General features: G+C 30.3%; 1 protein-coding gene across 1 annotated transcript; it reads left to right on the forward strand.

The window, feature by feature from the left end:
* Window positions 1-3254: 3254 nt before the first annotated feature.
* Window positions 3255-6314, forward strand: LOC124822550 (putative wall-associated receptor kinase-like 16). The gene is made up of 3 exons (XM_088092170.1): window positions 3255-4232; window positions 4633-4806; window positions 4890-6314. The coding sequence occupies exons 1-3, from the start codon at window positions 3326-3328 to the stop codon at window positions 6089-6091; spliced, it is 2283 nt and encodes a 760-aa protein (XP_087948296.1). The 5' UTR covers window positions 3255-3325; the 3' UTR covers window positions 6092-6314.
* The last annotated feature ends 11159 nt before the right edge of the window (window positions 6315-17473 follow it).

The raw sequence follows: 17473 nt of genomic DNA on the forward strand, positions 1-17473 counted from the left end.
CTCTTTTATTGACCAAATTTTAAAAAATACAATTATCAAAATAATTTTAAAAAAATAACTATCAACAAATTTACCAATAAATTATAAAATAAAATACTTCATGAAGAATTTTCAAAAAGATTCATTGATAGATTAAAAAAAATCAATTACTATGATTTATTAATAAATTTTATCATAAAATGATCAAAATAAAAACTTTCACATTCATTTTATTGACAATTTACTAAATTAATAATAAAAATCTAAAATTATTAACGAATTTGTTACTGAAAAGATATTTATTAATGATAAAATTTTAAAATTCATTGATAAAATATATTATTTAGTTAAAATAAATCACTTAAAAGAATCATTATAAAAATTTATCGATGATCTTGAAATTTTAAAATTTCTTTTTAGTTTATCCTTTTATCATTAGAAAATAATCAACATGTTTTTCATCATATAAAAAATATATATACAATACAGAAGAGATTTTAGGCCCATCATTATTCATCAACTTTTATATTGTATTTATATTGGGTGATACTTGTTTCAACTTAATAAAAATAAAATATGCACCATATTTTTTTTAATTTATTAATACTTTGTTTAAGAGAATTCTTGAAACACCAAAATAAAATAATACAAAATATTTCTACAAATTAGTTTAATAAAATTTCATTTTAATTGATAAAAAATTTGATTTAATTGTGCAGAAAAAAAGGCATTTCAAAAATATCCATAATTAGATCTTAGATATCTTTCATAAAATATTTAGACTTACTTTAACGTCTACGTAATAAAAAGCGAATAAAGCTAGCATTGAAGGCTAATGCTACAATTACATTGAAGTGTAACATCATTAAATTGTTTTTTAAATTTTAAATTAATCCATTATTTCAAAGCTACTTTAAATTTTATTCTTTTAAGGCCATTTAAATTTTCTAATTTTATTGTGTATTTATGTATTTTTACATTTTCCCCTTTATTATCATAATTAACTTTTTTCTTTTGATATTAATTAAATTAAGCGTACAATTAAAAATAATATTATTTTCAACTTTGAAAATAATAAATTAATTATTTTTACAAAGAACAGACGTTTAAAACTGATGGTAGATAGTAAATAAAAGATTAAAAAGAAATAAAAACAAAAAACTACGAGGTCAAGAACATGACAGCGTAAGCTTCTTCTCTAGGTCTTGGTCATCAAGTTTGTAATCATTCTAGAAATTTCGTAAATATGTTAAGAGTGAGAAAAATATTGAAAAAAATTCTAAAACACTTAAATAAATTTAAATGTTCTAATATATAGTCGACATGTTCTTTCTCATCAGTAAATTTATTCTTTGAATTAAGTATACAATAAATAATAAAATTTTGACTTTAATTCTTTGAAAAAATAATATATTTATATTTTGTTCTTATTATTGTTACTCATTTTGATTGCTTCCCTCTATCTCTCACACTACGAATAATCAGTTTATATTCAAAATAACTTTGGAAAAGTTATTTCTTATATTCATTTTTTGTGTTTTTGAAATATAATAGTCACCGATTAATTAATTATCATAATCATAAAAAATAAATATTTTAAAAGTATTCATAATTTCTTAAAAGTAACTTAATTGCTCTTATTTATTTTTACGGTAATTATTTACTGTCAAAATTTCATTAAAATACATATAAAGACAAATGAATAATTTTAAATATTAATTAAATGGTTTTAAGTCTTGGTCAAGCTATAACATGTAGCTGATGTACGACTATCCCGGTGTGAATAAAACGAAGTGTAACATCGATCATTAATTTTTTTTTTAAGTTAGTCTAAATTAATCTATTATTTCAAAGCTACTTTAAATTTTATTTTTTAAAAGCTATACTTTAAATTTTCTAACTTTAATATTTATTTATGTATTTTCATATTTTTCCCCTTTATTATCATAATTAACTTTTTATTTTGATATTAATTAAATTTAACCTACAATTAATATTAATTTCAATTTTAAAAATAATAAATTAAAAAAATTAGACATTTAAAAATAATATGAATAAAAGATTAGAAAAGCATAAAGAAATCTTAGGATAAGAATATGGCAGTAGAAACCTTCTTCTTTCAAATGATAAATTTAAGAGAGAGAGAGTAAGTAAATGAAATTGAAAAAAAAATTGTATTGTTTTAAGGAATGAAGAGATGAAAGTGAAAAAAATTTGAAAATAAAGTTTTAGAATAATTTGATAGATGTAATAAATAAAAAATTGTTTTAATATATAAACTTGTTAGATTATAGTTTTACCTCTATGATTAAAATTATATAAATAAAATGTAATTATTATTAGTTTTAGTATTATTAATATTATTATTATAATAACTATTATTATCAATAATGTTATTACTAATATAATTAACATCACTAATATTATTATTATTAATTATCCACGAGCTAAATTGGAATTTAAAGGAAAATGATGACATTTGAGTAAAAGCATAAGTGATAGGTTGAAATTTAAAGAAAACTGATGAACATTTAAGTAAAACATAAGTGTTGAGCTGATTAAAATATTTTATTCCCCTTAAATTTATTTGCCAAATCAGCTGTGACCTTGCCAAAATTTTTTAAATTTTAAAACCACGAGGTCAACCAGTTTGAAATTATTCAAGAAATTTCATAAACATATTTAAAGGAGTGAGAAAAATATGAAAAAAGAATCAATTTCCAAGTTAATACGTAAACTAAAAGTTAGACCTTAAAACACTAAAATAATTTTTTATTTTCTAATACATAGTCGATATGTTTTTCTAGGTATTCAATAATTTTTTTTAAATAAAGTATACATAATAAATGATAAAATTTTGATTTAAGTCTTTGAAAAAAATAATATATTCATATATTTTGTTCTAATTATTACCAGTCATATTTATTAAAAGGTATTCAAAATTTCTTAAAATAACTTAATTCCTCGTATTTATTTTCTACAGACGTGTCTGTAAATATTGCCTTCCAAAATTTCATTAAAAAAAATAATATTAGTTAAAAGGTTGTAAGTCTTGGTCAAGCTAACGAGTAAAATTACGTGTGACATGTTTTTCAAAGTTACTAATTTGACTGTTTTGTTGTTTTTGAAGTTCCTAATTCTAATATGAGCATGAAAAGTACGAGTGATGAGATAATAACAACATATGAAGAGTTGTCTGACTGAGTCACATAAACTTTGTACAACCAAACAAAACATTCTGATTCCAAACTGAACCGTTGTTGAAAACAGCGGCATTTTAGTTACTATAAAGAGGAAGAAGAAGAAGAAGAAGGAGCAAAGACTTTAGCTTATAGCTTACTATACAATGGAATTGAAGGTGGTGACAGAGATGCAAGTGAGCCTCCTGCTGCTGCTGATGATGATTGCGTTAGCAAGAACAGCTACTGCAGCAGATGACCAAGCCCTGCCCGGCTGCCCCAACAAGTGCGGAGATGTTTCAATTCCATACCCCTTTGGCGTAGGTGTGTCAAATATCACCGGAAAAAACTGTTCCTTTCAGACAGACTTGAAACTCAACTGCACAGACTCCACTCTATACGTATATAACATCCCAGTTCTGAACATAACCCTCCTAGGTCAATTGGAGATGAGTTTCTTGGTCTCCTCTATCTGCAAAGTCAACATTTCTAACGGAGTAACAGAAGCCGACATAGTCATACTCAATAGTCCATCCTTCACCATTTCCAGCACGGAAAACAAGTTCATGAGTATAGGCTGCGACACGTACGGGCTTCTAAACAGTTACGTCAACCAATCTACATACTCGACAACAGGGTGCTTGACATTATGTGGCGACAATCTAGAAAATTTGGAAAACATGCAGACGAATGATGGGAAATGTGCAGGCAGAGGCTGCTGCCAGGTGGATATACCGCCTGCAATGAAGAACATCGCTATACAAACAAATACATTTAATAATTTCAGTAACTCTTCCGATTCCAACAGCTGCAGCGTTTCGTTTGTGGTGAAAAAGGGCGGCTACAACTTCTCCATGGATCATTTGAACCGCGTCCCATTCGATATGACTCCCATGATTGTTGATTGGAGTGTTGGAGATGCTCCCTGTAACGTTTCCAAGGATAAAGCCAACTATGCGTGCAAAAGTGATTATAGCGTTTGCGAGGACCCACCCTCCGCCGGTGGAAATGGCTACCTATGCAAATGTAAACCAGGTTTTGAGGGCAATCCTTACTTTCCCCAAGGTTGCACAGGTAAATTATTTAATTATGCTGCCAAAACATTAACATTCTTTTTTCCACTTCTCAAAATTTACTAATATATATATATATATTTTCTTGCTGTAGTTCTCTTTTAGAAAAATATCTTTTTAACAATTTTTTTTATTTTTTTGATATTTTTTTAACTTTTTTAATATTTTTTTAACAACAACTTATCTGATAATACATTAGTCCGTTTCAAATATATAAACTAATAAAACAATTAAGTATCATTTCTTATCAAAAAATTATTAAAAAAAGTTAGTTAAAATATCGTCTCATTACATTTATAAGAACAGAAAACTGGTAGATAGAAGTAAAACTATGTGTTAATATATTATATTTCAGTTTTCTCATTTTACGAAATGATTATTTCTGTTTGGCCTTTGTGTAGACTTTCCAGATTGTAAAAGGGGCAAACACAACTGCGCAAGAGCAGAATATTGTCATGAAACTCCTGGCTCTTTTGAATGTTTATGTCCTGATGGAATGATCGGAAATGCAACAAACGAAGGTGGAGGATGCCAGCCAAAGCAGCGGGCTGATGCATTTACAAAGATCGTCATTGGTGAGCATATCATTACGACCATTAGAGTTTTGTTTTTCTTCCCTTTTGGCAAGACACTAAATTTGAGTTTATTTTGATAACAGGAGCAGGTGTAGGATTAATTGCTCTCTTTGTGGGAGTTTCTTGGCTGTACTTGATGCTCCAGAAAAGGAGAGTCCTCAAACTAAAAGAAAAGTTCTTTCAGCAAAATGGGGGCATAATTCTAACACAGAAACTCTCTACTAGAAGAGACTCGTCTCAATCCACCACAATTTTCAGTGCCGAGCAACTCAATAAAGCCACCAACAATTTTGATGAGAATTTGATCATCGGCAAAGGAGGTTATGGAACAGTTTTCAAAGGAGTTCTCTCAAATAATCAAGTTGTCGCTATCAAGAAGTCCAAAATAGTGGACGTGAGCCAGGTGGAGCAATTCATCAACGAGGTCATTATACTGTCACAGATTAATCACAGGAACGTGGTCAAACTCCTAGGTTGTTGTCTAGAGACAGAAGTTCCTTTATTGGTGTATGAATTTGTTAAAAATGGCACCCTTTTTGATTATTTGCATAAACAAAGCCAAGTGGGTAATGTATCTTGGAAAACGCGTCTAAGGATTGGCGCTGAAGCAGCTGGAGCTTTGTCATATCTACACTCAGCAGCTAGCATACCCATCATCCATAGGGATGTGAAAACTGCCAACATACTCTTGGATGACAATAACACTGCCAAAGTTTCTGACTTTGGAGCTTCGCGATTGGTTCCGCAAGACCAAACTGAAATAGCCACAATTGTGCAAGGAACCTTTGGGTATTTAGACCCAGAGTACATGCAATCAGGCCAATTGACTGAAAAGAGTGATGTTTATAGCTTTGGAGTAGTGCTTGTAGAACTGCTAACTGGGGAGGAGCCTTTCTCTTTTCAAAGGGCAGAAGATAAACGAAGTCTCACATTTCACTTTGTATGTAGCTTGGAAGAGGATCATCTATTTGATGTTCTTCAGATTGGTGTTGAGGATGAAGAAAATAAACACGAGATCATGCAGGTTGCTATTCTTGCTGCCAGGTGCTTGAAACTTAGAGGGGAGGAAAGGCCTAGCATGAAGGAAGTGGCAATGGAATTGGAGGGAATAAGGCTTATGGACAAACATCCTTGGACCAATACAAGCCAAAATTTTGAGGAGAGACAATACTTGCTTTCTGAGGCACCAAGCATTCGTGAACCTGGTGACAGTAGTGGCCAACAGAATGCTGGATATGATAGCCTGAAGGAACTTCAATTAATTGACTTTGGTGATGGAAGATGATCAACCACACGGCACAAAAAATATATGCAGTCCCACCTCAGTATTTTTGTTTTCTTTATTTTTTCTTCAGTTATTCTTATTGTATTATAATTTTATTCTAGTTTATACTTTATTCATGTGAAAGTTTTATTGATTAAATGAAAGTTAATATTTTGAATAATGTTAATTAAGAGTTTATATGTACTAGCAGTTTTAGAATGAAAAGCTCAGGAGTTAGTTGTTATTATTGTCCCTTGATTTGTAATAATTAGTTGACTTTAATTAATGCACTAACACAAAAAAACTTTGTACTTTCATATATTATAGGCTTTTTAAGCCTGACCTAGATCACGTAATTGTGGGTAGAAAACGTAAATTTTCATATGGTGCATATATATAACAGACATAGGTCTATTGTAGAGGCAAACAAACATAAATTTGGTCTTTTTAAAAAAAAATTAAGCCAAATTTTATCTCCAATTTAAAATTGTAGAATCTCATCTCCAACAACTTTTATTGGAAGTTTTTATCCCAAATCCATAACAAAAATTATCATCATTTAATATTTTTTATCACTAATTCGTGACAAGTCTAAATTTGTAATTTTATGTCAGATGTTTACGCTTCGCATTTAAATACAATTAAAACTACAAAAACATTTGAGTAAAAAATAATTTTCTATCTATTTTTAATAAATTTTACAAAATCAAGATTATATAGATTAAACAATCACTATATATGGCTAAGCAAAAACAATCACACATAGGTCCATTAGTTAAAAGAGAAAAGGAGAAAAATCAATCTTATTCCTCACACACAACAATGACAAAAAAACAACCTTTAGGCACACAACAATCTCCGTAACGTAAACAATGTTGTCGATGTCAAGGGTTCTATTTGCACAATTAAGAGTTTTCATCGTGTAGTAAAAAAGGTGAAGGAAAAGGAGTGTTAGGGTTTTTTTAAAACAAATTTACATATAACCCATATTAGTCAAACTTAAATTTTAACAATTTAATTATAAGTGTCATTATGCATTTTTCCCAACTAATTTTTACAGGTAAAATATAAATGGAGTGACATAATAATCATATTTTATGTTAGTGAGATTTGAAATTAAAAGGTCAGATTAAAGTATATAAGTTTAGTATTGTATTATTTGATTTATGAATGAGGAAAAATAAATCAGAATCATTAGCCATATTTTTTAAAATTTTTATTCAAATGAAATCAAATGTGTTACTTTACCAAAAGATTGATATGAAAAGTCACAAAATTTAGGATTTCTTTTTACACAAGAGAAGTCGTGCTTAATTGGAGTAGCATGTTAAGGTTGAAAAAATATGATACGTACTTTTTAGAAAAAATTGAATAATTTATGAACACAATTAAGGATGGATACAAGTAACATCAGAATGTCTAATGAATAATGATTGAAAGTGGGTCATTTTGAGATGGAGGTCGTGTTAACTTGTAGTTCAGAGGATTATGTGGCTGCTGGTTTACAAATAAGAAAAAAAAATCTTCTAATAAACAAAATTTATTTGATAAGTTGAATTAGTTTAAATGAAAAGGAAATGTAATAATGAAATAAATTTATAAGAAATAATAATTGTGCTAATAATGTTGATTTAAAATGTATAACAGAATTATATATTAATCTTTAATAAACTCAAAATTTAATCTATGACACAAAATAATGATACATGAATTTGCTATTAGAAAGATGAGAATAATATGATTAACTGCATGTGATCTTCCAAATATAGAGTGTAAGACCCATGAAAAATATTTACCTTAATAGTAATAATTTTATTACTAATAGTAATAAATTTCTTTATGAATGGAAAATATAATAAGTTTATAAAATGTGGAAAGATTAATAAGAAATTTTGGTAGCTTAATTTGTAAGACTCATGAAAAATATTTATAATAGTAAATTTTAGCATTTTATTAGTAATAATAATTTTAATGGATAGAAAAATGTAAATTTTGGATATAAAATTATAATAATTCTAGAAGGAGATGTTCAAATTTTTGATAATTTATTTAGGATTTATTTTTAGAAAAGTGAAAAGTGAATAGTAAAAAGTGAATAGTGAATAGTAAAAAGTGAAAAATGAATTTCTTAGCATGGAAGGAATTTGAATAATAATTCCTTAGCATGGAAGAAATTAGGATCAGATTTAATCAAGTGGATGATTAAAATATTATTTTTTTAAATAATATTAAAATAATAAATAATATTAAAATATTAATGAATAGTAAAATTTTTTTACCTATAAATAGCCATGGGAAGGAATGGTATTCTACACTAAGAAAAGAGGAATCAAGTGAGAGCTTGAGAAATATAGAAGAAAGAGTTAGGGAGAAATCTTTAGTTGCAAGAAGAGTAGAGGTTCTGAAGAGTTTTCGGGGAAACAAATCCGGAGCAAGAGATTAAGTCTGGAATAGAGGTAGGGAAGCTAACTTTTCTATGCTTTTATATTATGATTTAGTATTTCTATGCTTTTATATTATGATTTAGTATTGTTTTATTACTATTCATATCTTGAAATTCTGTGCGAATACTATTAATGCTTACTGTATGTTTATCTATACTGAAATTCGGTGTTAATATTATATGCTGTTGTTTTGAATCTGTAAATAAGAAATTTGTTAACAACTAATTGAGGAACACTTTGGCTAAGGAAAGACTTGGTACTTAAGTTGTCCATTGTGACGCACCTCTCTTTCCTGGAAGTCTACTCGACAAGTTTTTAACTTAAATCCTATTGAACAGATTTTGTACTGTTAAATTATTGTGCAATATATCTTGTTGGAATGAAAATGTCTGATGAATTCATATTATTGTGGTAGATATGGAATTATGAATTATAATTGTGATAATTGTATTTTATTATATTGCAATTACATTTATGCATCTGAACATGATATAAGTATGATATTTTAAATGAATTATTCTATGTTGTTTTAAGGATATATGTATGCATTATCATGTTGGCATTAAAGTAAAAGGGTATGTGATTCAAAGTAATGGAAAGTGTGTGGTTTTACAAGTATGGTTAATAGACGTAATTCCATGAATCTCAAGTGAGGTCATGGTGGTGAATGTTATTAGACGTAATTCCATGAATCTCAAGTGAGGTCATGGTGGTGTATGTTATTGGACGTAATTCCATGGTCTTCAAGGAGAAGATACATGGTGGTGCCCTTATTGTGTGGGGAATGATTTGCATGGGAGCTCAGTCTTGGGGGTTATCCTGAAACTCCAATGGTCTGTCATTCTCAAGTAGAGAGGATTGAACCATGTGGTGAGGAGTAGCAGGAGGTCCTAGTCTTGGAGGCTTCCAGTATGCTCCAAGGTGAGTGATAACGGATTAACCTCGTGAGTGTGGTAGGGTGGGGGAACCCAAGTTTCATAAGCCACCACGAGTGCATGACCCGCCATAGCTCGGCAATCATTCCAGTCCGGACGAGTCAAGTATCAAGTGTATTAAGTCAAGTGAAAGGGGTAACAAGTAATGCGTATAGTTTAATTCATCTGCATGTACTTGCATGTTGTGGGTAATTGTGATAACATGATTTTTGTATATCTAGCTCACCCTACTTGTTTGTGTTTGTGTATGTGCGATGATCGTATAATTCGTTATACGGGAGCAGATGAAGGAATGTTGTTTGATCCAGTGCCGATGAAGAAAGAACTAGAAGAATAAATTAGAAGAATTTGAGTTGTAGTTGAAATTTGAGTTTAAAACATATGTATAGATATGTATTAAATTTCAAGTGTGAGATTACTAGATGCTACCGTAATTGTAATGTTACAATATATAAATTTTAAATTATCAAGTGTGAGATTATGGGATGTTACAAGTGGTATCAGAGCAGTTCGTCCTTTGGATGACCTCTGTGTTGTGGGTCTTCTGTGTCTTCTGTGTGACGAATTGAGTCTAAATGGTATATTTTACCATTTCCTCCAAATCTAGATAGTAGAGTATTGTGTCTAAGTACTCATGACTTTTACCATAGATGATTTTCCTTTCTTAATTCTGAGGGTTTGAGGAAAGATATTAGAATTAGTTAAAGCCTTGATAGGGAGACATAATACTAGAGTTTAAGTTTCAAAGGATGAGTGAAGATGTTGGTGTCTCTAGAAGTAATTTTTTTAGAAGTTTCTAGAACAAAATTAATAGATGAGATATCTTACGTTTTACAAAAAGGAGTTGAGTTCAAAGGCTAGATTAAGAGAAGCTTTGGATAAGCATGAATGTAGCAAGGTTTGAAAAATCGGTTTAGTTTAGTATATCAGTAACGTTAGAAGTCAGAAGAGAAGGAAGTGTTGATGAGAAACGGAGTGGCATTGTGTGAGATTAGTAACATGGATTGATGTATCAATGATGATTGGAATCTGAAAAAAAAAAAAGAAAATGGTGGAAGATTTGAAGATAAAGTTTAAAATAAAAAGGGATAGGAATACTGTAGTAGATTAAGAATAAATCAAATATTAGACGAAGAAGAGTAGATGAGAAGTTGTATAAGGCATAAAGAGGATTGAGAGAAAGTTTAATAGGAGGAGAAATTTATAAGTTAAGACAACACGAGGTCTTTAGAGAAGAATGAAGTATTGGAAGGATTCTAAGCTAAATGGATTATTAAAAGGAGATGGTTAGATTTTTTTCAGAGATAAGATTTGAGAGTATGTGATGAGGAGTAGTGGAGAAAATCCAGGTACAAAAATTTTGGTTTTCGGCTTATGCAAATATTTGATATTTTTATGATAGGATTAAAATGTCATGATTTATGGTTATTGATTTTGGAATATTAAAGTTAGTAGAGGTAGTGTAGGTTGAATTGATATTATTATGAACATGGGAAGATAAGGAAGAAGAAGAGTTTGGAAATAGATAAAAAGGAGGGTTGCAATACTAATGTGATTAAGGAATTTGGAATAATTAAGAAGTTGTAGGTTGTGATTGGAGCAATTTCATCAGGTATAGTTATATGGTAGTTTTCAAACCTCAATGGTGATGTAAAGGATGGGTAAAGATTTATATGTCGCACCTTGATCTCTATCCAGTGATGTGTGTGAGTGAACTTGTTGATACTTACTTTTAGTTCGCATAAGATAAAAAAAAAAAATTAGATTTAGTTAACACTAAATATCCTGGGGATATGGTTTTGATCTCAGGAAGCACGTTATAATTGAGGTTGGTTGTGGTTGATTGTCCTAATAATCTCTCTAGATCGTTTAACTTATGTGGCATAATTGGTTTATTTAAATGAGTAGGTGCATTACTGATAAGGAATCTAGTTAGTTTTAAATTCAGCCTTATTGAGATTAAAATAAGTGGTTTCAGAATTTATAACATTGTTGATTGAGTGATCTGTTGAGTCTTATCAGAGATACACAATTGTTAGGTACTGGATTAGAGACAACATTAAGTTTGTGAATTCATATTAGCTTAGGATGTGGGAAGGTATTTTGAGGACAAGGTTTATATTCTTAAGATTTAGAGTTTATAAGTTAATTCTTGAAGAATGTTTTGACTTAGGCTAGTAATGTTTGTTAGGAAAATAATTACATGAAGGTTGAAGTAATTTGGAGTATAATCTTGAAATAAGCTTGATTATTCTAGTTTTGTTAAATATTTCAGAAGTGTTTATCAATGAAAGAAAATAGTGGTTCAACATTTAGTGTGGGTTAAATAAAGGATGAGGATCAATATTTTAGGGATATCTGACCAATGCAAGTGAAGGATAGACATTATAGTCTAGGGTATGATAGAAAGGATGGTTTGGTTAAGTTCAAAGATGTTTTTAGAAGTTTATGGTCTTCAAGGATTGTGAGTTGACTGTTGTAGTTATGGGTGAAGGCAATATTATTGAGAATCAGATAAGTTCATCAAGAACGAGTGAAGGAAAATGATGCATGATCTTAAGTGTGGAAGGGTTTCTGTGGATGTTATAAAGCATACTCAATATAGGTATTATTTTTGGACAAATTCTTGTTAAATGGGTATAGAAAAGAAAATATAAGGATGAATTGTTTAGTAATAGTGTTTTGGACTCTGTGTAATCTCAGAGTAATTATAAATTTTACGGAGAATAAAAGTAGAAGGTAAGGTGAAGCAATCTAGTATAATTTTTGGTAAACATAAGTGGCTTTTGGAGGCGTATGTTTTCTAGGAGTAGAAACTGTGTTGAGAAAATATAATGGAAAGTTGTTATGGAAAAAAAAAATGATTCTTCGAGTTTTACAGGGTCATGGAAGTCTTAAATAAGGATCTATAAGGAGAATCACTTTTTGGTTATAGTAGGAATGAAAATTTTTCTCGAATCTTGTGATTAATAGCTTATGAGTGATGAGTTCTTTTAAAACATTAATGGATTATTTTGAAACTAGTGAGGTAGGGTTAATGATGGTTTTGATGGGGCTAAAAGTGACAAGTAAGAATGTTCTGAAGGTTTATGATTTTAATTTTTTTCGTCAGTACATTTCAATTTGAGATGCTAGAAATTTTATGCAAAAAATTAGTAGAGTAAATGAAATTACAAGGAAACTAGAAGATAAGGTGAAATAATCCTAACCTTATTTTTATGTCGATTTTCGGATTTTCGAGGACGAAAATTTTGTTGTTGGGGAGAATGTAAGACCCATGAAAAATATTTACCTTAATAGTAATAATTTTATTACTAATAGTAATAAATTTCTTTATGAATGGAAAATATAATAAGTTTATAAAATGTGGAAAGATTAATAAGAAATTTTGGTAGCTTAATTTGTAAGACTCATGAAAAATATTTATAATAGTAAATTTTAGCATTTTATTAGTAATAATAATTTTAATGGATAGAAAAATGTAAATTTTGGATATAAAATTATAGTAATTCTAGAAGGAGATGTTCAAATTTTTGATAATTTATTTAGGATTTATTTTTAGAAAAGTGAAAAGTGAATAGTAAAAAGTGAATAGTGAATAGTAAAAAGTGAAAAATGAATTTCTTAGCATGGAAGGAATTTGAATAATAATTCCTTAGCATGGAAGAAATTAGGATCAGATTTAATCAAGTGGATGATTAAAATATTATTTTTTTAAATAATATTAAAATAATAAATAATATTAAAATATTAATGAATAGTAAATTTTTTTTACCTATAAATAGCCATGGGAAGGAATGGTATTCTACACTAAGAAAAGAGGAATCAAGTGAGAGCTTGAGAAATAGAGAAGAAAGAGTTAGGGAGAAATCTTTAGTTGCAAGAAGAGTAGAGGTTCTGAAGAGTTTTCGGGGAAACAAATCCGGAGCAAGAGATTAAGTCTGGAATAGAGGTAGGGAAGCTAACTTTTCTATGCTTTTATATTATGATTTAGTATTTCTATGCTTTTATATTATGATTTAGTATTGTTTTATTACTATTCATATCTTGAAATTCTGTGCGAATACTATTAATGCTTACTGTATGTTTATCTATACTGAAATTCGGTGTTAATATTATATGCTGTTGTTTTGAATCTGTAAATAAGAAATTTGTTAACAACTAATTGAGGAACACTTTGGCTAAGGAAAGACTTGGTACTTAAGTTGTCCATTGTGACGCACCTCTCTTTCCTGGAAGTCTACTCGACAAGTTTTTAACTTAAATCCTATTGAACAGATTTTGTACTGTTAAATTATTGTGCAATATATCTTGTTGGAATGAAAATGTCTGATGAATTCATATTATTGTGGTAGATATGGAATTATGAATTATAATTGTGATAATTGTATTTTATTATATTGCAATTGCATTTATGCATCTGAACATGATATAAGTATGATATTTTAAATGAATTATTCTATGTTGTTTTAAGGATATATGTATGCATTATCATGTTGGCATTAAAGTAAAAGGGTATGTGATTCAAAGTAATGGAAAGTGTGTGGTTTTACAAGTATGGTTAATAGACGTAATTCCATGAATCTCAAGTGAGGTCATGGTGGTGAATGTTATTAGACGTAATTCCATGAATCTCAAGTGAGGTCATGGTGGTGTATGTTATTGGACGTAATTCCATGGTCTTCAAGGAGAAGATACATGGTGGTGCCCTTATTGTGTGGGGAATGATTTGCATGGGAGCTCAGTCTTGGGGGTTATCCTGAAACTCCAATGGTCTGTCATTCTCAAGTAGAGAGGATTGAACCATGTGGTGAGGAGTAGCAGGAGGTCCTAGTCTTGGAGGCTTCCAGTATGCTCCAAGGTGAGTGATAACGGATTAACCTCGTGAGTGTGGTAGGGTGGGGGAACCCAAGTTTCATAAGCCACCACGAGTGCATGACCCGCCATAGCTCGGCAATCATTCCAGTCCGGATGAGTCAAGTATCAAGTGTATTAAGTCAAGTGAAAGGGGTAACAAGTAATGCGTATAGTTTAATTCATCTGCATGTACTTGCATGTTGTGGGTAATTGTGATAACATGATTTTTGTATATCTAGCTCACCCTACTTGTTTGTGTTTGTGTATGTGCGATGATCGTATAATTCGTTATACGGGAGCAGATGAAGGAATGTTGTTTGATCCAGTGCCGATGAAGAAAGAACTAGAAGAATAAATTAGAAGAATTTGAGTTGTAGTTGAAATTTGAGTTTAAAACATATGTATAGATATGTATTAAATTTCAAGTGTGAGATTACTAGATGCTACCGTAATTGTAATGTTACAATATATAAATTTTAAATTATCAAGTGTGAGATTATGGGATGTTACATAGAGGGTCTTAGATATCATTTTGGTTATTTATTTTGATGAAGAGAAAACAAAACTCTAACACAATACTTGATGTTACCTCCTATATACAAATGGAGATCATAACTTCATAACGATTTTCGTGGTATTCTAAATCTTAATAATTCGAATTCAATCTCTCATGAAATTAGAATATTACTTTAAGGTATTTAGATAACAAATAACAAATATATCTTTAATCATAAACATAATATTAATAGACCATTTTATATTCTTGACTAACCAGATAATAACCCTAATACATTTAAATAATATATGTGATCTAAAAGATTTTTTTTGAATGTGAAAGAGTTAGCTAATGATAAATACCATGATATGCTGATGAATTTGATTGTGGAGTTTTTTGGTATTGCATTGATTTACTAGATATTTTCTTAGTTTGTTTTTTTTTTTATAATGGGTATTGTTTGCTTATGTGTGCAATATAATTTTATCATTGGATTTGGTATGATCCCATGTTTTATGTTCTCTTTTTTAACAAAATTTTTATGCAATAATAATGATGTCTAGCGTAAACTTATTTAGAGAAATAAAGACTATGAATAGTGTACATCCTCTCCTTTTTCAAACAAATTGGATGGTAGAGAAAATTAATTCATTACACTACATTAAGTTTAATTACAACTTATATATACATGTTAAATCACTTTACCCAAAATTACAACTTATTTTATTTTTTACATTTTTACACTTGTAAACTTTTTATACTTAGGAATTTTTTACATTTGTAAAAAATAAAAATGATTTGAATATTTAGGTAAAGGAATTTTATGTTGTTTATCTTTTGCAATAATCACTAATTAGTGTGAACAGAGAATAAATTATGTGTTTTTAGTGAAGGTTGGGGATGCTGGTGAGTAATCATTATGTTTTTCTTTATCTATTATTTAGTATGACTTGTTTAATTTATGTGATCTTGTGTATATAAAATATTAGTATGGCTATTATTCTAAATGATTATATCTATATTTTGTATGTTTATGTATTATTAAAATTTATAATGCTTTAGTTAGTATTAAATGGAATATTACAATTGATACTTGATATATACAAACACAACATTAACGTCAACTTAAAAATAAAATGACCAAATTAAATTATAAATATATATATATATATATATATATATATATATATTTTGCATTTTTATCTTAATAAAATATTCTATGTAACCTTACTTTATTTCCCATTTTGATTACTGTCAGGCCTCAGAAAATAACGTGCGTAGTGGAGTCCACGTGGCAGCAGGAGGACGCGCCACACCAGCAGGGCACATGGGCGACAGCAGCGCCTGACAGCCACTAACGGAACACCTGGTGCTGCACATGGAGGTGAGTCAGGAATGTTGGTGGAAAGCTGACTGGCGGAGTGCGGACGTGCGCTGGCGAGTGCGGACGTGCGCTGGCGGAGAAGAAAGCAAATCTGAGATTTTGAACTTATTCTCCACTTCTCCCTTCACGCATCTCTTTGCTTCATTTCTGAGAATTCCTTCTTTTCCCTTGCTCTCTGCATTCTCTCTCTCTCTAAGAAACCACTGTTTCATCCCCTCCAATTCTGAATTCCGGCAACGTGGAAGGACGCTCGGCGACAAGAGCTTCCAGAGGAGAACGTTCGGTTAGTGAATCTCGTAAGTCTTTTCTTCCTCTCTGAACGTTCGTTTTCTTTGCATGCAAACTCAATTCTGAGTTGTGCGTTCGTCTTTTCTTAGAGTAGCGTGATTCTGAGTTTGGTGTTGGGGTTCGTTCGCTCGTATAGTGAATTAACGAGCGTTGGCGAGTTGAGTCTCTGTGGAGAGCGTCTGTGTGTGCGTCTGTGAACGTTCGTCCATTTCCGGGTAAGGGAAGCTTATTTAATTTAACTGGTTTGATGTATGCTATGTGAACGTTCGTTATTTGGCTGCATGAAAGTAATGCATGATGTATGAAATGATGGTATGAACGTTCGTTATTTTACTGTATGATGTTTCTGGGGTGATTTGCATGAACGTTCGTTATTTTGATTATATGAAGCTGTTATGTTTGATTTATGTTGAACGTTCGTTTTTATGGAATGAGAATGATATATGACTGAGAGTGGTTAAAAGAAAAGGGTCTGGTAATCGTTTACAGCACCCCTGTAAACGATTACCCGAGAGAGTTAGCCAATATGTACAGAAAGTCCAACACAGGTACTCAGTCAGATGAACAGGGGTCACCATTTGAAAAAAATGAGTTTTAGGCACTTCTGCACCTTCCCTGAGATGTTGTGCGTTCGTTCTGAACGGTCATTGACCGTTCGGTTTTGTTGGCAAAAATCATTGAAATGGGATTCTGTCATCTGGGTAGAATCCTGGTCGAGGACGAACGTCCTCACTGTTTGAGCGTTCGGTTTAGTCCTGTTGAATCTTGTACGTTTGATAAATTCTCTCTTTTTGTACTTGAATATGTATATGTAACAGTGCATTTTCCCGTTCGTATTACTTCTCCAAAAATTCTCTTAGTTTATTTTCAAGATTCATCAAATCTGAGTTACTGGACGTTCGGTCTTACACCTGACGTTCGCCCAGAATAGCGTTCGGTCTTACACCGGACGATCGTACTGGAAGGCGTTCGGTCTTACACTAAACGTACGCTCAAAGT

Source organism: Vigna umbellata, chromosome 5 (assembly GCF_029865625.1).
Source record: "Vigna umbellata cultivar VRB3 chromosome 5, Vumbellata_1.0, whole genome shotgun sequence".
In the NCBI taxonomy this organism is placed as follows: domain Eukaryota; kingdom Viridiplantae; phylum Streptophyta; class Magnoliopsida; order Fabales; family Fabaceae; genus Vigna; species Vigna umbellata.